At 36.9% G+C, this 26,477-nt stretch overlaps 1 protein-coding gene across 6 annotated transcripts in view; it reads right to left on the reverse strand.

Annotated features, from left to right (window-relative positions):
• The window catches only part of MIPOL1 (mirror-image polydactyly 1), a 196,080-nt gene that overhangs the window by 128,890 nt on the left and 40,713 nt on the right, over positions 1–26,477 (reverse strand). For 3 of the 6 annotated variants that reach the window (XM_083361031.1, XM_083361029.1, XM_083361032.1), the window contains 4 exons: positions 18,027–18,059; positions 5,653–5,893; positions 3,575–3,692; positions 1,554–1,659 (listed from right to left, as the gene is read on the reverse strand). In XM_083361031.1, the coding sequence (XP_083217157.1) occupies positions 1,554–1,659; positions 3,575–3,692; positions 5,653–5,882 (454 nt within the window). In that variant the 5' untranslated portion in view covers positions 5,883–5,893; positions 18,027–18,059. The remainder of the gene's footprint in view (positions 1–1,553; positions 1,660–3,574; positions 3,693–5,652; positions 5,894–18,026; positions 18,060–26,477) is intronic. The other 3 variants (XM_083361027.1, XM_083361030.1, XM_083361028.1) reach the window with 1 other exon arrangement.

A 26,477-nucleotide genomic window follows, 5' to 3' on the forward strand; every position in this document is an offset into this window, starting at 1 on the left:
TCCCAAAGATTATGTGCATTTTATTATAACCTTATCTTGTGATGTTGTCACAGTCTTACATGCAGTGTAACCTAACTTCTGTGTGCATATATCATCTAGCTGAAACTTGGTCTCCGAAAACAACAGTGCAATGCAAATGTAACACAGAGAATTACAAACTTCTAATATTTTTGCCATGTGTAAAGAACAGTAATTAACAGAAAGTAAGAGAAAATCTCAATAACATTTGATAGATTTTTTAAAAGAAAAATAAGATAAAATTCTTTGGATCCAGACACTTTATATTAAAATCATTTTTGAGATTTTTTGTGTGTGACAGAGAATGAATATAAAATTTCAGCAAAGAAACAAAACACATATTAAACTCACTTGTATGGAATAGCAATTTCCATAAGGCTGAGCAGTGGTCTAGATTTGATCTCCAAAACATGTTTTCTTTTTCTGAACTAGCACCTTTGATTAATGTTTGTACCTTGCTATGAATATTGGATACCTTAAAGTAGCCATATCTTTCCCAGAGACTATACAGCTGCTTTAAAGTCTGCAAATTGACATTACAGCTCCATTCCCATGAGCTCCCAAGTACTTTAAAGAGATTGCCTCTGAAACCTTGCACTAGTAAGTCCTAATCACCAACAGTCTGCACAGAATTCTACTTCTGTGCATCAAAACATGTGGCTTTCCTATCCACAGTTTGCCTCCAAGGATTCATTGACAAAGAAAGAATATAAAATAAAATATTTCACCATTACAGACAGAGAGGCAAAATTCTGTGCAAATGCCCTAAAAAAACAAACGTTATTTGTTGCATTTAATTCAAACAGTTCATGCACTGTATAGTTGATTGATAATCCAGACATAACTATTATTCAGGTGTTTTGTGATGAGAGCTTTTAAAAACAAACAAAACAATCTATATATTTGTGGTAACTATTTTTTCCCCAAGGTGTACAGTGACTAACCTATCTTCGTTGGTGTTAATGAAACACACTGTGAAAATCAAGTTGATTTTTTCAACTGAATCTGTTTTCTATCTATTTATCTTACTATCTATCCACTTTTCCACCATTCTTAAGTAGCTGGGTTTTCATTAATCAAAAATCGTATTTCTCCATCTATCAAAATGAGGGTCATTTCTCCCATTGGGGGGATTATAAAGTATCTCCAACAAAGATGTGTGGAGGCAACATCACTCTGAATGAGCTAAAACAATAAATGAGTATTTGAACTGCTGGCTGGAAAGGTAGTGACCGTGGTAATCATTATTTCCCTTGTTTGTACAGGACCTTCCAACAAAACAAATAATGTTTTTGTGATTGGATTGACATGGTGTTAACAATGCATTTAATGCCAAAATCAGTATGAATACAGGTAAAGCTTCCACTAATACCGGTACCAGGATGTTAAAGCCACCTATTTTCTAAGAAACTTTAAATAGCCTCATATATATATATATAAAAGCTAAGCCAGCCCTCCTTTAGTAAATATATCAAATGGGGCCATGCAATATAGCAACCAAGAGCCATATTGCCATCCGTTCAATGCTTGCTTACCTGCAGCCGTTTCTGCAATCTTAGCTTCTGCTACACTCTTGTGTAGCTCTAAGTCTAGCTTTAGTGTCTTCAGTTCCTTGTCTTTTTCACACAGCTGATCCTGAAGCTGGATTGAACAAATATATTGTAAAATACAAATATAAAATGCAAAAGTACCTGGGCACATCTTAATTTACAATATATACATATATAGATATATGAGAAAAGAAGTTAAATAAATTGTTTCTTATGGGAAAAAGGAAAACAAATTCTGTTTTCCAAGAAAATCAATAATTACGTTTTTTTGCTCATCACTCATTTTGAAGAGTATTTTGTGGTAGTACTATGTATTGGGACACAGACACATATGATGATGCCACGCTTCCTCAGTATGTCTTCTGAAAAACTAGTTCTTCCAAGTTGAATGGGATGGCATCTAAGACTGCAGCCATAAACAACTGAGTAGGATTTATGTAATTGGGTCAATGCTGATTTCATAACTGAATGAGTTCTCTATTGTGGAGTAGTAAGTTCAGAAAAAAAGCATTTCTAGGGCTGAAGAGATGGAAGCTGAAAAGAACCACATAGATAACAGGGTGTTTTCACCCATCCCTTCCCACCTGTAATGTTGGTGTCATATCATAGGTTGCTTCAGAAATTCAAACTTTTGAATTTGAACATAGCCCAAGGTCTATGTCTCACATCCTTTTTGCACAATAACATTGCTGAATCACTGCTATTAAAATTAATAAGCTTAATTTAGCATGGATTTCAAAGGCTTTCTACTCCATCAGAGGAATTGGGACTGCAACTCCCAGTATTCATATTCAGCATCCCCAAAGACTATGTTGAATCCTGAAGTTTATAGCCCCATAGTCACTGAAGACCATTAGATAGAGAAGTCTGCTCCAAAATATGAAAGAACTATAAGCAAAACTAGTTAAATGATTCATAATAAATAATGCTTAATTTGTGTAATAATATAATTCAATCTGATTTTTCAGCATTGAAGCTAAATCATGATTTTCACCCTATTTCTCAAATATTTTTGTTTTGCTACTCAGAAAACATTCAGAATTTTTCCTATTTGAGAAAGGTTCAATTGTACTTTACAAACAGATTTTGATAAGAAATTTTGATAGGTAAGTTCTGCTAATGTAGCTGAAAAATAATATGTTGCAAATCTTAACGTTATGAAGAAAATATATTCCAATTAGTATATCAATCTTCATTTATAGGATACAGTAGTGAATTTACTTTCAAGAGTTTGTACAGACTTAACTGCAATACAGTTGAAATGTAAAATTCAGTAACGTACAATGGGTCTCTTACCCATCAATGTAGATCAGGGGTGTCAAACTCAATTTCATTGAGGGCTGCATCAGCATTGCGGTTGCCCTCAGGGGGCCAGGTGGATATGGCCAGGGTGGGTGTGGCCTACTGGGTGGGCGTGGCTAGAGTGCGAATGGCCTACTAAGTGGGCGTGGCCAGCTCTACATCATTCGCATCAAGGGTGCCTATGGGGGCCTGGGCAGGAGTGGGACAGATCTGAGGGTCTCTGGCAGGAGGAGGGTCTCTGGGCCAGGGCCAAGGCAGTGGGGGCCGTTTCCAGGATGGCTTCGCGGGCCACATGAAACCACTTCGCGGGCCGGATCCGGCCCCCGGGCCTTGTGTTTGACATGTCTGATGTAGATTAATGAGGTTAATATATATATGTAATTCCTTATCTGTCTTGATTTATATACAACTAAAATTATTCTGAAAGTTTCATTACATTACAGTATATCCTGAACAATTTCTCTCTTCTCAAATTTCTTTAAGTCAGAAACACTTGGCAAAAAGATCAAGACCATAGTCATAAGCCCTGCAATAGAGCTGATTTCTTTACAGAAAATTAGCACATCAAGAAAACAGAAGTAATATCCTAAAATCAACAAGTCATGAATTATCATAAATAATCATTCTGCAACAACAACAAACTCTGAACCTTATCAATTAGAAAAAAGAATATGAATATCTGTGAATAGATGAATAGGTTGTACCTTCTTATTGTTTGCCCTTAGAACATCCAATTCATTTAAAAGAAATGCAATGTTCTTTTCTTTATCTAGTTTAGCAGTCGTAGAGTTGACTTTTTCTTCTTGTTTTTCAGTAGAAGTACTGTATAAAAAAAAGGAAAGGGAAATTGACATTCAAAAGGATCTTCCAATCACTCACACATGGGCCAAATTCAGGGTCATCACTGAGTGCAGAATATCTAGAGTGAATCCAGGTTCATTTCCTGGCATCTGTCATGAAATGACAGACATCTGTCCTGGACTTCGAAACAATTTATCTCAGATATTGCCACTGCTTCAAATGGCTGTCACAGCATCTCAAGACATCTATTACATTTAAAACAGTAAAATGCAGATTGGCCTACTTCAATTCTACTTCTCAGAAATCTCAGTAACAAAGTTGTTTTTTAAAAAAAACCCACATCACTTGCTACTGTATTGAGAAGAAGTAACAGAAATGAAAAAGGGATGAACCTAAAAGGCCTAAAGCAAGGGTGTCAAACTGCCGGCCCGTGGGCCAGTTGCATCATGTGGAGGCACCGCCCACCCCAGCTCCGACAATGCAAAAAAAGTTGTGATATGTCACAACACATCAAGTGATGCGGTGAGTTTGACACCTGTGGCCTAAAGAAAAAGTTAGACTATACAATATACGATATGAAAATAAAAAACAGAGAACTGTTCATACTAAAGGTGTGCTACGGAACCAGGAAATAGACAAATGGACTTATTGTGGATTTTCCCAAGCCATTCACAAACAACTTATATGTAACAGCTTATAATGTGGTTGCCAGCTGTTGTAACAACTTACAAGGAACTGAGCATGCTTGCTTCTTAATGAAAGAACGGGGCTATCACCTAACGTTATTTGAATGGACTTTTCTTGGAACAGTATTTCATTTTACTCTTCTTCCTCTGAGCTCTTTCCAAATGTACTCTGGAAGATAGTGTTGGATTGGATATAACCCTTGATTCCGATTCAAGATAATAACATCAGGGGCATGCATCAGGGGTATGCCTATTTTTTTAAAAAATGATACTATATTGAGCTGCCATAGTGAAATAGCTTTCCTTAATTTCTGTGTTCAACAGTAGGCAGTGACTATAGCCATTAAAATCCAGGTAGATATTTCTTAAGGTGCTGTCTATGTCCCTGTTTTTCCTTTATTTTCTTGACTGCCCAGGCCATATTCAGTAACAGGCCCACCCAAGCATACAAACACATATAAAGGGAAGCTAGAAATTGCTAAAGTAAATTGCCTCAGCAGGCAAAGCACCTAAGCATGGTTGATAGAGGTGGTCAGTAACAGGATCAAAGAGTAGATTGGAAAATAAAAGAAACATCTTGGAAGAACTAATTTCCTTAATAATACCAAGAAAAATGCATGGATGCTGTCAAGCTCAATTCAGTAATGTTTTTTATGTTTACCTTTTGGTAAAAAGCTTTTGCGGGTTGCTGAAACAGATCAACTGCACCAATTTATCCACTGGTTAATGGGAGGTTTGTGATTAATTCAAACTTATCTTGGCAGCCATTTTGTGGGAAGACAAGGCAACACCAGGCTGCCATTCTGTGATAGAATCATGGCATGATGTAAACGTTCAAAGTTGCCCTTCAACTTCCCCAAAAGATTGACTAGCTTTTTATTAACATAAAAATATGAACATAATATGAACATCATTGCATATATTTTCAACCTATAAACACTTGAGAAAAAGCTAATGACTGATTCAGGTTTACTGGCATTCTACTTGTATTACATCAATTTGATTTTACCTATTTGACCAATAATAAGTTAATACATTATACACCTAATTAATATTACAACACAATACATACTATGCAAACTTTAGCATTGAAAAAACAGAATGTTGGGTGTTAAATTTTGAGGAATTATGAAGCATTTTGGATGCTACTTCTCAAAAAGAACCTGGTACATCGACAACTGTGAAACTGTTATGTCTCTAACTCCTTAAGCGTTTTTTTAATGTTGAGAGAAAAGATAAAAGAGTAATGTAAAAAACACAGAATATACTGTGTTCAATCTAGAATGAAAGCTTACCTTATCCTTTCATCATTGTCAGGCACAGCAATATTCTTTAAATGCAAAGTCTTAGCATATTCTGTTTGTATAACATTTAAGTTGGTTATGGGTTGATCTGAAAAGTTGACTAGTTCTTTGTTTGTCCAAATGGCTGAGTGTCTTGTAGGCTGCAATCTTGCTGGAGAATTTGGAAAACTCAGACAACCAGAAAAAGAGACATTCTTCTTTTGTTCAGAATTCTGCTCCATATTAAAGGTTCCTATTTGGAAGATAGCAACATATTACTTTTTAATTAAAGATCATATAAAAACAATTAAGTACAAAACACAATCTAATAATACTGCTTCTGATTGAAAATATAAAGTATAACCAAGAGCATTTTAATGCTGGTTTAATAAAAAATCCAGACCCAGAATTACTGCATCTATGCAACTAAACTGCAGAGAAAAGGAGCTTTAGAAGAGTTCCCATAATCCACTAAATTTGGCCATCCTGGTGGAGATTGTGTGAAATGGATTGGGAATGTGATCTGGTTGTGAATAGCCATTTTAGCAGCCATGAGCCACAGCCAACTCATGTTCAGCTTGTGATCAACTGCACTCTAATGTTCTTTTCATACATGTTATTATCAAACCAGGTGCCCACACATTCTCAGACATTTTACCTGCCAAATTTTATTTCTATTTCCTAAGTGAAGAAATTTGCTTATCTCCCTTAAATTTTATTCAGTTATTTTCAGCCCATGTCTCTGACCTATAACATAGCTTTTAGTGTTACTTCCCTCTTCTAGGTTATTAGGTACCCTGCCCAATTTTGTATGATCTGCAAATTTAAATATGGGAAATATTTAAATTCCCTTGTTTCTTACCCAGGATTTAGAACAACTGAACAATTCTCCTCTATCTTTAAATGATGGCCATTCTGATACACAAAAATAACTGTCATAATTCCTTGCAATCTTTTCTTCTGGTTAAACATACCTATACATCCAACAATTTCTCATACACTGTTCTTCTGGGTCTCTTGTCCTTTTGATTGCTCTCCACTGAACATGCTATAGCTTCCTAAAATGTGAAACTAGATGCAACAGTCTTATTCTGACTTATGCAGAACAGAAAATAATTACTTTTCTTAACCTTGGTACTTTATTTCTCTCATTAAAAAAATAGAACTGCTTTTGGCCAGTGCTTCGCCCTATTGGCTCACATTTACCATATGATCTGCCAAAATATTCAGATTCCTACCAGGTGTACCGTTGCTCAATGTGTTCTCCTTTAGCCTATATTCATACCTTCGATTTTTCCAACTGAAATGTAAGTCTGTACATTATGCCTCTGTGGAAATTCACCTTGCTGGGATTTGCCCCATATCCTATCTTTTCAACAACTTTTTGATCTTGACACGGTCCTCAAATTAATTTGAGGCTCTATTTGGCACAGTGCCAGTATATATCAAGAAAAAAGTTGCCAAAAAATAATAATTGGCCCAATATAAATATCTAGGAAGAATCTGTTGGAGAACTGCTTTACTTTTGGCCCCTGTTTATGCCTGGTTGTTTTTATGTGTTTTAATTCCATTGCATTGGAATTACGGTATGTCATTTGCAGCCTAAAATATATATGGAACATAAATACTATTAAATAATAAATAATTTTATATCCTTTCTATCTTTGAGACACCTGCAAATGTGATAGTTATATTTTTAACTTAATTATATATTATATGATAGCAGTGTTACAATATCTAAGGGGCTGCCACAAAGAAGAGGGAGTCAACCTGTTTTCCAAAGCACCTGAAGGCAGAACAAAAAGTGTATGGAAACTATTCATGGACAGAACCAGAAATTTCCTTACAGTTAGAACAATTAATCAGTGCAACAATTTGTCTCCAGAAGTTGTGGGTGCTCCAACACTGGAGGTTTTTAAGAAGAGATAGGACAATCATTTGTTTGAAATGGCATAGGGGTTTCCTATTTGAGCACAGGGTTGGACAAGAAGACCTTCAAGGTCCTGCCAACTCTGTTATTCTGATTATATTATTATTATAAAACTTTTATTCATTAAACATGAAACTCAGTCAACTGAACACTCAAACTGACTGGCACTAATGGTTGACACGGGTTGCTGCCAGCATCCTAGGTATCAACCAGGTATCTCCTTAAAATGTAAGATGTTCCGAGTAGCGCAGTTTTTTATAGCTTTATTGGAGTTATTGCAGGAAGCTGCAATTTCTTGATGTATTTTGCAAAGTTTTTGGACATAGTTCCCAGTGCCCCGATGACAATGGGTATCACTGTTACATGTTTCATCCATAATCGCACAGTTTCGATGGCCAGGTTTTTGTAATTTTGTAATTTTTTCCAGTTCTTTTTCTTCGACTCTGGCATCTCCTGGTACAGCGATATCAATCAACTATACGCTTCGGTTCTCTATGACTGCGATATCTGGCGTGTTGTGTTCCAAATGGCGATCTGTCTATATTCGGAAGTCCCACAAGATCTTCACCCTCTCATTCTTGACAACTTTTTCCACCCTATGTTCCGACGACTTTTCGGACACAGGTAAGTTGTATTTTTTACACAATGCCCAGTGGATTAGTTTATCAACTCGGTCATGTCTAGCTTTGTAATCAGTTTGCGCGATTTTGCTGCAAAGTCGGCAATTTGGATTGTCAGTAGATTTTTGTATCTTTGCTTTCATGGCATTAGTTTGTAGTGCTTGTTCTTGAGCAGCCAGTATTAAGCCTTCCGTTTCTTTCTTGATGGTTCCCATCTTAAGCCATGCCCATGTCAATTTGTTATCACATTTTCCTTCAATGTTTTCCAAATGCTGTCCATGCAAAGCTTTGGTTTACCATCTATTTAATATGTCATTCAGCCGTTTTTCCTTATATTCTGCTTTTGTTTCTGTTATTTTTATAATGCTCTCTGTTTTCACAGCCTGCAGTAATTTTTCTGTACTTTGATTCACATAATCATTCAAACTTCATTTTTCTTCTTCTACAGTTTGGTGGATTTGCAGTAGCCATCTGCCCCCTATTCTTCTTGGCAGGTACAACCTGTCGATGTCACTTCGTGGATGTAGAGCGTGGTTCATATTCAAAAATTGTATATTATTATTATTATTATTATTATTATTATTATTATTATTATTATTATATTATATTATATAATTATTATTATATTATTATTATCATTATCATCATCATCTTGTTATTTTATTATTATAATCCTCCTCTCTAGTCACTTAACCAATATGGGTGAACAAGGCAGGGCTAAAACATGCATTTGCAGTACTCAATATCTCCACTTGGATGTAGAGCCAATTAAATACATTAATTGGACAATTGTTGAACCACTTCCACAACCATTTAATAACAATATAGCCCAGACCAATTTTAATGTTATCTTCACTTGTCTGAATGTTTTCCTGAAATCAGGGTGTACTATTATGTATAGCATCCTCATGAGCATCCTGCATTCTGTCAGAAAAGGAAATTGGGGTAGTTTGAGATATGTTTCAATATTAGAAGCTGGGGTTGGTAGTTGGGCTGTTGGTTTGATTGGATTAGTTTAGCATGATTTGCTCTTGATCAACCCATGGAGGTTTCTGCGAACAGATGCATTAGTTTCTAAATGCCTAATAACTATTTGCAAATTTTGTCTTACATTGATATTAAGGTGATCAGTTTGCAACTACACAGCTCATCTTTCCCCCTTTTGAGGATAAAACACAGGACTTTCTCTAATGCTTTGGCACTACACCTATCACTCAGAATTTCTGAGATTGAAGAAAGGTTACACCTGCAAGCTCCTTTAAGACAATTGCATGTAACTGATGTGCTCTTGGAATCTTAAATTTCTTAAACATTTCTTAATTTAGGCTAGGTTGCCATTGCTTCCTTTTGTCAACTGTCCTGCTTTAGGTCCTTCTGAGCTCAGTTTGCATTACTGGTATAGTCTGTAGAAAAATAATAATTAAAAAAAATGTTGTTTTAAATTTTCTCTTGTCTGCTTTAGCCTTTCTAACTTTCTTTCCACAGATACTATCTACTTGCTAGAATACCTCCTTGGTGATTACACCCCTCTTCCATTTCCCCCCATTAATTTTTAGTGAAGAACTGCTTGGCAAAAAAATACAAATTTAAAGGAAAAAAGTAGAGAAAAATGATATCAGTTATGATAATATTTATACGATAAGTAAATATGGAAGAAAAAAGATAAAGGTAAAGGTTCCCCCGCACATGTGTGCTAGTCGTTTCCGACTCTAGGGGCCGGTGCTCATCTCCGTTTCAAAGCCGAAGAGCCAGCGCTTGTCCGAGGACGTCTCCGTGGTCATGTGGCCGGCACGACTAGACGCCAAAGGCGCACAGAACGCTGTTACCTTCCCACCGGAGTGGTCTCTATTTTTCTACTTGCATTTTTTACGTGCTTTCGAACTGCTAGGTTGGCAGAAGCTGGGACGAGTAACAGGCGCTCACTCTGCTACGCGGCACTCGGGATTCGACCCACCAAACTGCCGACCTTCTGATCGACAGGCTCAGCGTCCTAACCCACTGAGCCACCGCCTCCCTTAGAAAAAAGATAGAACCCTTCAATCTGGTCCATTTAATTTTTATCTCCGTCATAAGCTCATATTCCTGCACAATGATTTTCTAAGCTGCTTTCCATTTTTGTCTTATTGAAATGGCGTGCAATAATATTGTAGTCCCAATATCTTATTTCTTAGAAATTTCCAATTTTGGAGATTTTCTGACCTTGAAATGATATCTAGTGTATGACTATGTGGTGTTACTGAAAAAATAACTTTAGAGGCTATTTATAAGCTTAACAGTATTCTTCAGTCATGTGATTAACATCCCTGCACTTGCAGAACAGAGATTAGAGAGAAAGGGATTTCTAGAGAGTATGTTGTTTACTCTTCTGCATATTGAGAACAATATAATTGAAAGTATTGAAAGGGTTGGGCAAAGGAGAAATTGTCAACAGAAATTGCTTGCCTTTTTTCTCTCCGCCTCCTAAAATGGGGAGATTGGAGACAAAGGGATTTCAAGAGACTAAGCTGTTTGTGTGACAATCCCACGGCTCCCATCCCTGAACAACAGGGCAACTGCTTTGCTTTTAATGTGTATAAGACAGTAAGCAGGCACTCGAGCATTCCAAAGGGGTGGAAAAATGGTTAGGAGGTAAACAAAAATCAAAGGTGTGAAACTGAGTCTAGTGGTATTGTACCTTTCCAACTGGAAAGCTGACATTGTTATAAGATTTCCTACTTAGCAACTGCTTTGCTTAGCAGCGGATTTGCCACTCCCAACTGTGGTCATTAAGCAAGGACTACTTGCATGCTCCAATTTTTCTTTCTACAGTATTGTGAAGCCTAACATGATATATTTAACTAGTTTCTCCCTATTAGTTAGCATAATCTGAAGGAGAGCCAATTTCTTTGTTCCTCAGTTTCAGCCTTTAGGAATATGAAACAGTAAGCAAGCTTCATGAAACTTTTTTGATCTTGCAGCTTTGGCTGAGTTGATTTTCCAAGAATTATCTGGATAGTTAAAGCAGGCATGTCCAACCCGTAGGCTGTGGGCCGCATGTGGCCTTGGACAGCTAGTAATGTGGTCCCACAAAATTGTAATAAAATATTTTTAAATGGTATTTTCTTATTTATATATATAAAAATTAACTCTATTATATATTTTACATATGGCCCAAGACAATTCCTCCTCACTCAGTGTGGCTCAGGCAAGCTAAAAGGTCGGACACGCCTGTGTTAAAGTCTCTAATGATAGTACTTATATTTCTTCTACCTGAAAGTTCTGTAATCTGGCTAGGAAACCATTTCAACTTTTTTTCAGGTCTTACGAAATGAAACCCTTGCTGTGACATAATCCATCAACCATACAACTAAGACCACGGCCACAGAAACCAAATCTCTCCTGCTGATCCTGTTTGTGTAGCCAGTTATCCATTTGCAATAATCTTCTTTCTCTTTCCAGTCTTCTTTACCAATAGGAAGGATGGATGAGAGCAAAACTGAGTCGCGTATTTTCCAGTTTCAGTCTTCTTCCCAGAGTTTTAAAGTCCACAGATATAGTTGCTGAAGCTGTTCTTTGTCCTATCATTTGGCCCCATGTGGATTAACAAGAAAAGATAATTGTCACTGGATTTGATAAGTCTTAGAAGTTGTTCTTCTACATTCTTAATCCTTGATCTTGTCAGACAGCACACTTCAGAAGCCAATGTATCCATTCGCACAGCTATTTCAATGTCTTACAATAGTGAGTCACCATCTACCATGAGTCTTCTCTTCTCTCTCTCTCTCTCCTTTTCTTTGATTTTTTTCAGGAAACAATTATATCTACTGCCTCAATCTAGCATCCTCTCTCTTTTTCTATTGTGCTTTCTTTTGTTTTCCTGAATGCTCAGAATCTGTTTCTTTCAGATGAAAACATGTATAGCACTTTCCACATTGCTTTCTTCTCATCATCACTTTCATCTACTGGGCTTACTCTTCATTGAATTCTTTTCTTTTTGGAGAATTGGTATCTCTGCCAGCAGTTCCCTGTTTGATCTAGTATGTCTTTATCTTCTCTCAGCTACATAGGGTAGATAGTCATTACTCCAACATTCTTAATTTTTATTCTTTTTTCTTAAAGCGATATAACAAATGTTCATTTTCTGCACATATATGCACCCAGCTATGAATGCAAGCATGCCATTAAACTTACAGGACATGACTGCAGAGTTTTATCCATTCATAATTCACTTTTATTTCTTATCAGTATAAGGTTTTTATTTCTTCTTGTTTCTCAGGTTAGGCAAGTTTAGACTACCCACTTAGAAAAATGGTTAAAGACTCCTTTTTAACTCTATTGGCAAACTCTTGTTTACTTTCTCTGTCCACTAGCTCAATAAGTTTGTTCCTGGAATGTGACTTCCACATATTCCTCCCTACAGCCTCTGCTTACTCAGTAGGGAGCAGTCACTCAATCATCTACAAAAAGCAATCACCCACCTTCAGGACACACCCCTTGCAATCAGCCAGCATAGCTGGGCATACAGTCCCTCACTACACAGGCTCTCCATGTTTACTTGTTTGGGAAGACCATTTCTACATTTGTGAAAACGTTCATTTTACATAACAATTCTAGAGAAACCACATTAGAAGCCAGCTTCATCTTTGTAACTTATAAGTCGAAGTGTTGTGCAATACATTGATCCTTAATATCCCTTAGTCTTTTTTGCTGTACCGTGAGCTCATAATTAAAACATATTTTTATTTTATGGGTAGTCTTATAATTTATAGGAATACCAAATTTGGGCTGAACATGAATATAATAATGAGAATGAGATAGCAGGAATACAAAAAAGCAAATATGTGATATACTCAGGGCTTTTTTTTCTCATAGAATGCTCAGAATGGAGTTCCGGCACCTTTTTTGGGATGGAACCTTGTAGGGTTGGCAAGGCGGGTTGTATGACATGTGTGAGTTCCGGCACCTTTTTCTTTTACAAAAAAAGCACTGGATATACTGTATAGGTATAAAAGGAGTCCCTGCAGACTTTACTCTGCTAACCATAACCGATTATAGGGGGGCAGTGCTCATCTCCATTTCAAGGCCATTGAGCCAGCGCGGTCTGAAGATGTTTCCGCAGTCACGTGGCCAGCATGACATCACAGAGAGCTCTTATTTTCCCACCGAAGCGGTATCTGTTTATCTATTTGCATTAGGATACTTTCAAACTGCTAGATTGGCAGGAGCTGGAGTGAGAACAGGTCACCCCATTGCGCAGCGCTTGGGTCTCGAACCTGGGCTGTCGACTCCCCAGCCGACAAGCATCTTAACTGCTGAGCCACCGTGCTGCCCTACAATAAATGTATAGAGCCTACCAACTATTTAAAGTACCAATGGACATTATTTTTAATGTATGTTTACACCACAATCCCTTTTATAGTAAGAGGAAAAAAAGATGAAGCCATTTGTAGACATAATTCTCTGCTAACATTTTTCAAGGACAGAAATAGAGAAACAGTCATGCAACTTTGCTTTGCCCTGGGACTTCATTGCTTTCCATCCTCTTTATTATATCGTCTTTCCTCTTTGAAAAACTGTTTTTGAGTTAGTACAGGATATGGTACACAGGAAGAGTGGTACTAACATAAGCAAGAGAACGGAGTGATGGTGCTGTCCTTACAATAAAGAGATTCTTTGAATCTTGACCATAGGATTGTACCACAACATCAAGTGCTCTGGAAATATATTTAGAGAAATACATTCGGAACAATTCTAACAAAAAAATCAGTGACTCATAATAAGCAGCAAGCAAAACATTCAGGAATACATCAGTGTTATAAAGCTGAGTAGATTTTCTGGAATTGACAACGCTTGGGGGTAGGGAAAATACTCTAAATCTGTACCACTGAAAATTGCTTTCACTTTAGTGAATCTCAGCATTTTAAGTGTAATTTACTCTCACATAATTATGCATAGAATTGCTGCTTAAGCTTAGTTAATTTTATCTTACTTTAGATAGTACAGTACTGCATAACCATATTTTTGAAGCTAAACCTAATTTTAGTACTTAATGTCAAGAGTGATCATTAAGCAGTTACTGTGTAAATATCACTGGCTTTTCCCTGTTATTTGCTTTTTATTTTTTTTCTTCACAATTCATTACCACAGTATTATTTTCCAGGATTAGATTTTTTTGGAAAAATTCAATTCTCCACAGATCTTTTTTTGCTGTGCTTTAAAAGCATTTCTGAGATTCCACCTGACATATACAATCAAAATAGCTGTATTGCTGGACAGATAATAGGACGGGGGAGAGTAAATTCAGTGAAACACAATGTTAACTCTAATGGACGGATGATTGTGTTTGGTCTTTTGGAACTTTGAAGTATAGGTAAATCTTGATCACACAAATTAATAAATCCTAAAGCTGGAGTTAACAATAACCATTACACCCAAATTCTGCAGCTTAGCCCAGGCAATTTTTCAAAAGGTCAGGTTGTGAACTGGAGAAGATCAGGGAGGTCCACCGCATAGCTTTGTTGCCAGGCATCTCCCGTCTGGATTGTAGCAGGCATTTATTAGTATTCGTCAGCAGACTCAACAAAGCAAACAAGAAATTCAAGCACGAATAATAACATGAAAATGCTGCTATATAACCCTTTGTCATTCAGCAAATATGGGACTTTTTAGCTACATTGTTCCTAAACCTGGGTTACTACTTTAATTTTTCTGCACAGTGCTGAGTAGTTGAGTCTGCATGTGTGTAAAATGCAAAGCTCCCTTAACAATTGCAGGACTGCCATTTAATCTGTTGGTAGATGGACCATTTCCTGTGGGAACCCCAGCTATGACTTCCAGATCCAAATAAATCTCAGATTAAGAATCCAAATGAAACCTGCCTTTGGCTGATAAAAAAAAATGTCAAGATGGATATAAACAGTAAAGTGATCAATTATCTAGCAGCACCACAACTACACAGAGTATTAATCAAATGTCACACTTTCATAATATTGGAAGCATCATTAAAACTGTTTAGCTAAGGACCTTGAAGTGTTTAAGCAGTAGCTCAAAAGTATATTTGTGCAAAGTGAAAGAATAAATTTACATATCAGCAGCAGCTCATAAGGGATAAGTAAATATTCTGTTTATCTCTCAGTGTAATGCAGGTTAGTTTAAACACAGAAGTTCAGGATCTCATAACAATCAATATGGATTTATCACATAATTTCCAAACATAGTGGCTGTGGGGTTTATTTAGGAAACATACTACTGATGTTGTCTAAAAAAACACAAAGGCAAGAAAATATTGGTGAACATATGTATCATGTACACAACACACACACATAATACATGCACACATATTTTATAAATATTTACTGAGATACTTGACAGATCACATTCTTATTATATATGCTTTAATCAACTCACCAAATCTTAATTATCTATATTTTAAATGAATCAGGGTTACATCCCTGGATACCCTTTAATTAAACAGAAATCCTTCCTTATACCCAATATTAATGCTAATATGACAGATTTGATGTTATAAAATTAGGTAAGCATGCCTTGACCCAAGAACACAAAAGGACACACTACAAATGATTGTACTTTTGTACTTTAAGACTTCTTAAAGATAAGGCCACTTTTGACAATAATGAGCCAATTAACTTTATTTGCAGGGGAAAAGGTTATTGAGCATGCAGGCAAAATCTCTGGTACTCATCTCATCTCTGATGCACCCTCAGGGGACATAAGCTGGTTTTTGTTCTGCTCTTTCTCATCCTACCTGTAGTAATGCTAGAGCAATCTAAAATTAAACTTTATACCTCTGGGTAAAATGCTACCAATCTACTGAACAGCAGATGCTTATGTTATATACAATAATTTTCTGTAATTTTAATTGGAGAAGCACACTGAATACAAGACAACTCCAGAAATGTACAGTGCCAATTGCTTTGGGGTTTCATCCAGACTAACCTAACTTGGATGCATTGGCTGGAGGGTGTAAAAATGAAGAATGAATCATTTCCCTTGGCCACTATCCCCTTCTGCCAGCCGAAAACATTTTCTGCCAATTGACCCTGAGGTTTGCTGGCAAAAAGATGTGCCAGCAAAACTGTTCTGCTGGTGAAGAATTGCTTGGACAAGAGCCAAAAGACATGGAGAATGAGGTAGGCAAAAGAGAAGACATGATACCCAACTCTCCCAAACACAACACTGGCACAACGTTAAGCCAGCTGAAGATAGGATTAACTTCAAACAATGGACTCTAAGGGAATCTCAGTATTCCTTAGGATTTCCAATTCCACACCACCACCACCCGTCCCTAAGCAGTGAGTATTTTGAAACAAGTGCAGTTTAGCTATAGAATTACTTCAGCCAGTTGAATTTAATGGAGCAGACTTTGGCCATTTGGACTGTTTAGAATTTTGGAGTAAATCCATTGAAATCAGTACAATATGAGGAATCGTGACTGACTTGATTTCAGTGGATCTAATCTAGGCCTGATTAGCTATGACTAGTCCCAACACTAAATACCCAGTGTACATTAAAATATAGAAATGCAGGATTAAGAGAAGCAAATATGTCTTGGCAATAAGCAATTGTATTTAATATGCATGGACTAATTAATAGAATAATAGAATAGAATAGAATAGAATAGAATAGAATAGAATAGAATAGAATAGAATACAAAAGAATAGAATAGAATAGAATAGAATAGAATAGAATAGAATAGAATAGAATAGAATAGAATAGAATAGAATAGAATAGAATAGAATAGCAGTTAGAAGGGACCTTGGAAATCTTCTAGTCCACTTCCTTGCTTGGGCAAAAACCCTAGACCATTTCAGACAAATGGTTGTCCCATCTCTTCTTAAAAGATCCCAGTGTTGGAGCATTCACAACTTCTTGAGGCGAGCCATTCCAATGATTAATTGTTCTAACTGTCAGGAAATTTCTCTTTATTTTTAGGGTGCTTCTCTCCTTGACTAGTTTCCATCCATTGCTTCTTGTCCTGCCTTCAAGTACTTTGGAGATTATATCTAACAAACTGTATTTTAAAAGGTAGAAAGTGTGTGTGTTGCTTTATATAGGTTGGATGCTATCAGGAATAATATTTATTTATATTTATTCATTTTTTTAAACAGCTTACAGTGATGAACATATCATATGCTTTGGTAAGGCCACACCTGGAATACTGCATCCAGTTTTGGTCACCACGATGTAAAAAAGATGTCGAGACTCTAGAAAGAGTACAGAGAAGAGCAACAAAGATGATTGGGGGATGGAGGCTAAAACATATAGGGAACGGTTGCTGGAATTGGGTATGTGTAGTTTAATGAAGAGAAGGGTGAGGGGTGACATGATAGCAGTGTTCCAATATCTCAGGGGCTGCCACAAAGAAGACGGAGTAAAGCTATTCTCCAAAGCATCTGAAAGCAGGACAAGAAGCAACGGATGGAAACTAGTCAAGGAGAGAAGCAACCTAGAACTAAGGAGAAACTTCCTGACAGTTAGAACAATTAACCAGTGGAACAACCTGCCTCCTGAAGTGGTGAATGCTCCAACACTGGAAGTTTTTAAGAAGAGACTGGACAGCCATTTGCCTGAAATGGTATAAGGTTTCCTGCCTGAGCAGGGGGTTGGACTAGATTACCTCTAAGGTCCCTTCCAACGTCTTCTTCTTCTTCTTCTTCTTCTTCTTCTTCTTCTTCTTCTTCTTCTTCTTCTTCTTCTTCTTCTTCTTCTTCTTCTTCTTCTTCTTCTTCATATTATTATTATTATTATTATTATTATTATTATTATTATTATTATTATTAATTATTATTATTATCTAATATCCATTCCTACTCCAATTTTCCAACAATAACACTTACCTCACAGGATCCACTGTTCTCACAACACATCGACTCCAAAGTATTCAATGATTTAAACAGGACAATGAATAAAATAAATGAATGAAAAAAGGGAGAAAAAAGAAGTCTTAACCAAGGTAAGAATATTTTTAAAATTAAATACATTACAACTTTTCCCCCCTTGTTTATTCATTCCCTCCCTAGATTTTGAACAGTGCAGCATGTATATATTGAATTTCCTGAGTACGAGCGAAGGGGCTACCCCCACAACAAGACAACCTTAACCATGTTTACTTAGACGTTTTACTGAGTGCAGTGGATTGAATAGAAAAAGAAGTCTATTCATGCAAAGGTATTTTCTTAACCCTTCCTTCTATCACCCTCTCACTAGAGACCCTTGCATTCCCACTTTATGCAGGGGGGGATACATAAAAAGGGCTCAAACATGCTGTGAAAAATGGTCCCAAATGGACAGAAGCAGTTTCTCATTCACACAAACTAGCCCTGCCTGATCTGAGGCAATCCTTTCTTCTCACCCAGGTCACTCGTGTCTTTAGGATTCCCAAACCTTCAAGCAAACCTTTACAGAGGGAAAGGGAAAAAGGGCAGAAAAGTCCTTTGGACTGGGCAGCACACAAAGCACTACGAATATTCCACTGGGTCTTACTCTCTAATAAACCTGGTTAAATTTTCAGCCACCATGCTTTAAAACCTGTAAAATACTGTATCAAATAAAAGTCAGCTTGTTATTTCCTGAACTCTTTTATCATCATCCTTAAGCACTTTTGCCAACGTCACTTTTAATTTTAATTTTTCCTCTTCATAACACTGAGAACCTATTTTGTTCCATTGTTTTTTATCCTCCTTTACCCCTCTTTTGCAGTCTTCCATGTCTTTCATCTATTTTCAATTGCTAAAAAGAAATACAGGTTTCATTTACCTAATTGTAAACACTACACTGAAAAACCACTTTCCACAGTCATGCTTTTAAGTGGAACAAGGGAGGGGTCCACATTTAAAGGAGATGTCTGATTCTAGGAGAAGATAGGTCTTTCCTTCAAGGAAAGCAGACCATTGTCATTGTGATAAGGAGTCAACATATTCAAATATATTATATAAAAACATATTTCTATTAACAGACAAATGCATCTAGGAAAGATTAATGCTGCTATTAAATTACTTAGGTTCTGTGAAGGTTTATAACACATGCAGTGTAGTGGGAAAAAGAAAGGATTTTTATAATGCTAAGGCTAGTTTGCATCAATAATCTGGACAAAACACTGTAAGTCTCCCCAAACTTGGGTTTGCCTTGATATTTTCAGTTACAAATCCTACTAGCCATGGAATTAATCCTAAATCTCCAAAAGAACCCAAGGGGAAAAAGCACATTGTTATAAGAAAATGTTAATCATAAACAGAGCTAAGTATTAAAATGAGAGATGGAAATTCTTATTAATATGAAGCTTAACTCAGTTCAACTAGCTGTTCAAATGAATGAGTATCACTACGGTAAGAGTATATTTTTAACAGCAACTGATAAATTTAGGAAATTCACACTGATCAACAGATTATATGGCTCACTACGTTCAAGTCAAAACATAATGGTATCCTGGCAGGCATTAATTAAGGTAGAAACACACATGCTCCCAATGACCTCTTTGAACCTTTTTAACCTTTCTTAGGATATAGTGACCCCTAAAGGTACAGAAGCTGAAGTGGTTGCCGAGGTTCTGAAATGTGAAATAATGGATAAGTATTTGTAGATGGCTAGATGAAAAAAGAACTGAATGATACCTCTGTATTTTATTGAACCACAGACTTCCCAAAACAGGTTTAATGGGAGAATTATCCTGCCATTTGTTTCTGACAAAATATTGTACATTAACACAAACACTCTATGAGTCCATTCATGTACTATATCATCAGATTCCAAAGCTGATCCCATGAGCTTCTGAAATAAAACAGCTACATCAATCAGATAGTAGAGAAACCATGCTAGTACATAGACAAGAGGTCTGTGTGTATATTTCACATTAATAAGATTACCAAAGCATTCTCCATTATCACCAGTTGTTGAATCACTTAGTATCAAAAGAACTTTCTAATCCATTTTGTTTTAATAATGTCAATTCATATATTATATGCCTTAAAAATAAATCCTTAAAAAGAATTCATAATATTAAAATAAAATATTAATTATATTTAATTATTCCACACAATGTTAATGATCTACAACTATAAATATTTACTATATTAAACATATTGAATAAAATGTCTCTTTCTGATCTGACAGCTGGAAATTACAGGCACTGAAATGGCTTCAGCTTCCTTGTAGTTATTTTCATTTTGCTTTGCTCCATATAAATTGCTCTTTCCCACTGATATCCTCAGTGGGTGCCGGACAGCTTCCAAAATTCTTTGCTAGTATGGAGAATGGAAAGTTTTGTTTAGAAGATACAAGCCTGTGGCCACACTATGTTCCCCGGAAGAACCAAGGTATTAGTCAATGAAGCTGAAAGGCAGGAGTTTAAAAAATCACCTTACCCATTGCAAGAATAAAGTACTAGAAGTTTTAATGACAGCCATCAATCTGAATGGATTAAAAAGGGATTATACAAATTAATGGAGGATAAGGCTAATCACTAATCATGTTCGCTATATATTATTTATTCACATCTCTCCAAGCTAATTTTTCCACTAATTGAGCAGAAGGGTACCACTTCATCCCTGTAGATTTGGCTTTCCACTGATGTCTAGGTGACCACTATAAGAATAGAATCTTGGACGAGATAAGCCTGGGATATGACTAACCTAACACAAATCTTACGTTCTTAGATTAAATAAAAAAAATCATCATTATTATTTTAAAAGGTATCGGCAAGAACAAATGCATTCCAGGCAATGCTGAACATTAGCATTGCCCCTGGGGCTGTGTATCAATATCTCACAAGTCATTTACCATTTCACTGGTCCTTCTCTTGTACTATATTGCTAAGCTTGTTTGATCTGGCAAAGACTCTGTGTACTGCTCCAAGACTTCAGAGCTAAACTAAAGCCAGGTTTAGGTAAATAAACTTAAAACAATATATCAGAGCACACCTATACCTTGCCCTTATTTGTCAGAGAATTTACAAGACAAATGACTAAAAAAAGTTTATAGTACGACAATAAAACTTGTTTATTTTAGCAGGTGACATTAAATTGACTTTCACAATAAAATATTTTTTTTGTTCACACGTTCGGTTAGATTGTGATTTATTCTACTTTCCATTGCATCCAATGGTAGCACTGAGAACTAATTCTCAAAACAAAATCCTGACAACAGTTACTATAAAACAGAATCAACAGTTCCAGTGAAGCAAAGAGAGTTACTTTTCTGTTGCTTCACAATACTGGTAATAAATAATGTTTGCATAATTTGATCACATCTGATTTCTCTATATGTTTCTGATACACACACGACATGAAATTTCTCCCAATGGCTTCCTATTTATAGCCATATTAAATTATATAAGCCACCATGCCAGCAAAGGAAACAATACTATTTTATAAGAAACATCAGTGTAAAAATAAGCCAAAATTTCATCACTTAGGTAGCTGACATGATCGGAAAATGAAGTACAATTATATCAGCATGTGCAAAGTGAGCACATACTAAATGTTTATGAAATTTAAAAGAATGGTTTTTTCCAAACATGAAACGACAGACTTCAGTGTTCTGGGCTTGTTTCAGTGTTCAGAATACTTCAAGGAAGGCCTTTATGGTAGGTATCGTCTGCTTCTAACAGCAGAGGGGACAAACTCCCTCATTTAGAACACCTGAGCTCCTGAGAAAAGTTCTCAAAGGAAGCAATAACTTTGCCTTTTTCAATTTTGTACCATTGTGTTGATTTGGAATTGGCATTTTTTTCTAAATTCCTCATTTATTCTTGGATTAGCTCAAAATATGAAAAGCTGTTATTAATATCAAAGGAATGTGTTGAATTCAATGAAGCCATTTCTCTGCTTATTGCACAAAAAGATCCATAATAATTGCAGCATTTTAATAAAGTATTCTTACCATAAGAGAATGAAGAAACTACTGTCTTTAATAATCTCTGGAGTATTTTAAAATACATTTCTCAGGGCCTTAATATGCCTAGTAATATACTATTTAAAACCACCACTTTATCCCTTCACAATATACAGTCATATTCATCACCATTTACCCAGCTAATGAATGCCAGCAATTAGTAAAATGTAATCCCACTGCACAATCAGTTTAATGCTTTTAGCACTCAGAAAAGTAAACACCAAATTAATACTGCTCAAGCCGTATCAGATCCTACTTGGAAGCAAGCAATTATAGTTCAGCTCCTCAGGTGTAATTAAATGATTGGAATGATTTAGTTCCATAAATGCAAGTTAATTCATAAGCAAGCAACAAATATACTGGGAGTAATTACAAGAAACATTGGCAGTCTAAGCAGGGCATGCTCTTTTATACACCTGGTATAGAAAAATACTGCCCTCTCCTGGATACACACTGTGAATATCCACTCAAACAGCCACATTTAGCTAAAGAAATGCAAAAGAAAGATGACAACATGGTGGAACCTTGGAGGACGAAAGCCATTCACTGCATACATAAATATACTCACCAGGTATGGTTGCTATAATCAATTGCTAGTAAGAATTACCTAGCTTACAAATAATTGGTGGACACAGGATTTCAAGGCAGATTTGTGTAAAGGTTTTAACCTCAAAGTTCTTATTCTACTATTTCATGCATTTTACCTGTGTGTGTGTGTGTGTGTGTGTGTGTGTGTGTGTGTGTGTGTATACATACATGCTTTAATATTCATTTAAGTATCTTGGGTATTCATTTCAGGTAGAAAGTTGGGATAATGTTTTATTACAGTATAGCTTATCTGTGGCTAGAGATGTACAAAATTTACTTTGGCAGGTCTGTGGAGATTCTCAGTCATCCAAGTCATAGTTGTCTCAACTACTGGACTGATTTTTTTCCTTGAGGAAAAGAAGAAAACATTTCCATTCTCATCCAAGAAGATTCATCAGTTCTGATGGTGGAGGGGGGGATGGAAGGATAGGTACTGACAGTTGAGACTGGATGATGGGAGGATGGAAGAATAGCTTCTGATAGGATAGTGGAAGAGGATTGGAAGGATTGTATTTCTTTGTAGTCATCTGATCATTGTCATCACCCTTAGGGCACAGATAAACTTCCAAGTGGCCTCAACAGCTCTCAGAGAATGCTAATGACCAGATTGTCGGGCCTGGCACGCCCGACATTCGGACGGGCCGCGGGGTGACTCGCCAGACCGCCGACTCCCGCGGAGTACCCCGCCAGGCCCCGAAGTCCACCGCCGACACCCACGGAGCAACCCGCCAGGTCCCGAAGCCTCCCGCCGGCGCCCGTGGTCACCCGGAGGGCCGGCACAGCATACGGCCCCCCCCAGCACTCCGGCAACCGCCCGCCCGCTACAAAGTGTCCTACCGGGCTCCAGGGACGTTCGCCGGCTTCCTCGCCTCTCCGCTGAGCTGCCGGGCTCTGGAAACGGCCGGCCACGCCCACGCCATCCCGACGGATCGGGGATAGGAGCAGCTGGGAGAACGGCGCAGCAGCGGCCCGCCTGTCAGCTGGGGAGGCCGCGGACCAGCCAGCTGGGCCCCGGAAGCTGCCAACAAGCCGGGAAGGTGTGCGGCCGCCGAGCGCGGTCACGGGGCTCTCTCCTGGCCTCCAGGGACCGGAAAAAGGGACGGGGACGTCAACACGGCCCAGCAGCCTCTGGGACTAACCAGGAGGCCAGGGAGGGGCCGTACGATGGAGCGGCCGGTGGCTGTCCAGCGCCCGAGCAGCAGAACAGGAACGGGTGCCTGGGTGGTCCAGGGGGTGGCGGAGACTACCGGTGGGCCGGGGAGGGGTTCAGGGCACAACTCGCGGCGGTCTGGGGAGGTGAGGGGAAAGAAGAGCCTAGGCGGAGCTCTGGGGGAAAGGAGGGAGGTTTGGGCTGGGGGGTAACTTACCGGCTGCAATGGTGGTGGGACGGGAGCCAAAAGGAGGGAACCTTGGGAGGCGGTGATTAAGTAGGGTGGGGGCGTGGTGGTGCAATTAAGGGTGTGGTGGTGGGTGTCGGCTTTGCCGGTTACTTAACAGCGTTGACTGTGCTGTGAAGTCAACACTGACTTCGTTTGTCTTTGAGCAACTGTTTATGCGGCTAATAAACGTGGCTTAGGAGAACCAGCTCCCGTTCCGGTTTCATTCTTTTGGTGACTCGTCGGACGGGGCCTGAAACAGATGATTGCAAAGAAATATAATCCTTCCATCCCCCCACCATCAGAACTGATGAAGCTTCTTGGATGAGAAGTGAAACATTTTTTTCTTCTTCCTCATGGGAAAAACAGTCCACCTGCCTTTTGAAAAAGCACCTTTGAGACTACTTTGGCATGTATAAATATAAAGATTCTGCTGCAAAACATATACAGATTATGCCTTTACATAAAAAAAGAGTACAACCTCTCCTAATCAAACAGGTAACTTCAAAATATGTTAATATAAATTGGCTTTAACCTATATTTTATTAACAGATACTTTATTTCTTTAAAATATATTCTATTATTTTATTTCTTTAAACAGGTAACAAAGTAATATTTGAAACAGAGTACATTGGGGGGGGAAAAACACAGCATTTTTAATAGTTTTCGACAGGTAAAACAGTCTCCTAAATCTTAATCTTCATTAGTGTATCTATATCAATGTTTCACTAACTAAAGTAACTGATAAATACTTAAAAATGTATATTTCAGTGAGTTGTTCAACTTTGAACCAATGAAATAGGCCCAGTCATGACATGAATGAATTTTAGCTGACTATTTAAATTCATATTAAGTTTTATTCCCAAAGTTCCATTCTAGTTGTACTTACTACTCATTGAACTCAACATAGACTCATCATTACTCATGAAAAACATTCCATCTTATGCAAGTCCATCCCCTTAATTCAGTGGGATGGTCCCAGATAAGTATGTATAGTATTTCAGTCTGCATGAATTTAGAAGGGATTAAATAATACCAAAATTTACTTTTGAGTAGTATTTCTACTTTTGAGTAGTTTTTTAAAAAAGAATATGCTGTAATGTGACTTCAGTGTGACTTGAGAGTGACTCATTTTGAGTTGAACCAGTTTTAAAAGTTTTAATTTTAATCATTCTCAAATTTGTAGTTCCAAATGTGTAACAATCTTCAGCACTAACTTTCTTTAGTACACTAAAGATCAGTGTTAGACCATTCTCAAACAACATGTATTATTTTGTGCTAGTGGCCTAATACAGATTTTAAGTAAAATGAGGACATAAACATGATAAAACATATATTCTCCAAATACAAGGACTTAACCAAATGGCTATTTTAATAAAAATATCCAGTTTGAGGCAGAATTCTAAACTGTCAAGCTGTGTTTTGGATACTCTTCATGGTTATGCTTCTGGCAACAACATAAGGGTATCTCGTTAATCATTATGTGCCCTAATATAAACAAACAGATTGGATAAAAATCTATATCTGGATCACTTCCATTGAAGAGATGAATAAAATTATTTTATTAGAAGACATATTAGTAATTTTAAAATGTAGAGCACATTTGCTTTGCCCTTTAATGTCATAGTCTTATTTTCTTATTCAAATCTTGTACACTGTAAGTTAATTGCTTTTGGAAACTACTTATTATTCATGTGAAAATTAATGTGCCAATGTCTTTAAATCCTTTTAAATGACCATTCATGCATCTTCCTCCTTTAAGTACTGATGAAAATCTCTCAAAAATATCAGTGCAAGTTGGTATTAAAAGAAAGTTTCTTTTAAAACATTCTTTTTCTGCTAATATAAGATTTTCATATTCACCAACTTTACTTGAATTCCATTAATTTTTTAAGCTGCTTTTAATAAATTCACAAAGTAATTTTTTAGGCTCCATAGTCTATCATTTGTGTTCCAGCTGACTCTATGAATATTAATAACAGTGTTATCCTGATTAAATAGGCTTCATAGGAAATCCCTATGAATCCTATAGCTCAGACATCTCATTTTTCTAACTCTTTATGAATTTGGATTCAGACATTATACTGGAAAAAGTTTTTTTAAAAAAAACATCTAGTGGTATATTAGTATATTCTTAAGCAAAATGACTTCTCATAAATTAAACAATTAAAAGATATAGATATGTTTTATGGTTTCAGGATTTCTGTAAATGACAATATAATTTATTCTAATAGAACTTCAGCATTTCCAGAACAAAGGATGGGTATATATTATAAAATACTGCCAATGTTTGCCCTTAGGCTCACCTTAGATCATTGAGTCTCAGATCATAGTTTTTTGCAATTAAAAACATGTGTTTAACTAGACAGGATATGCTTAAACATAATGCAAATATCCCCACTTTATAATTACAGGTAATTCTCAACTAATGACTTA

This window comes from Vipera ursinii (genome assembly GCF_947247035.1).
Source record: "Vipera ursinii genome assembly, chromosome: 1".
Taxonomy (NCBI): domain Eukaryota; kingdom Metazoa; phylum Chordata; class Lepidosauria; order Squamata; family Viperidae; genus Vipera; species Vipera ursinii.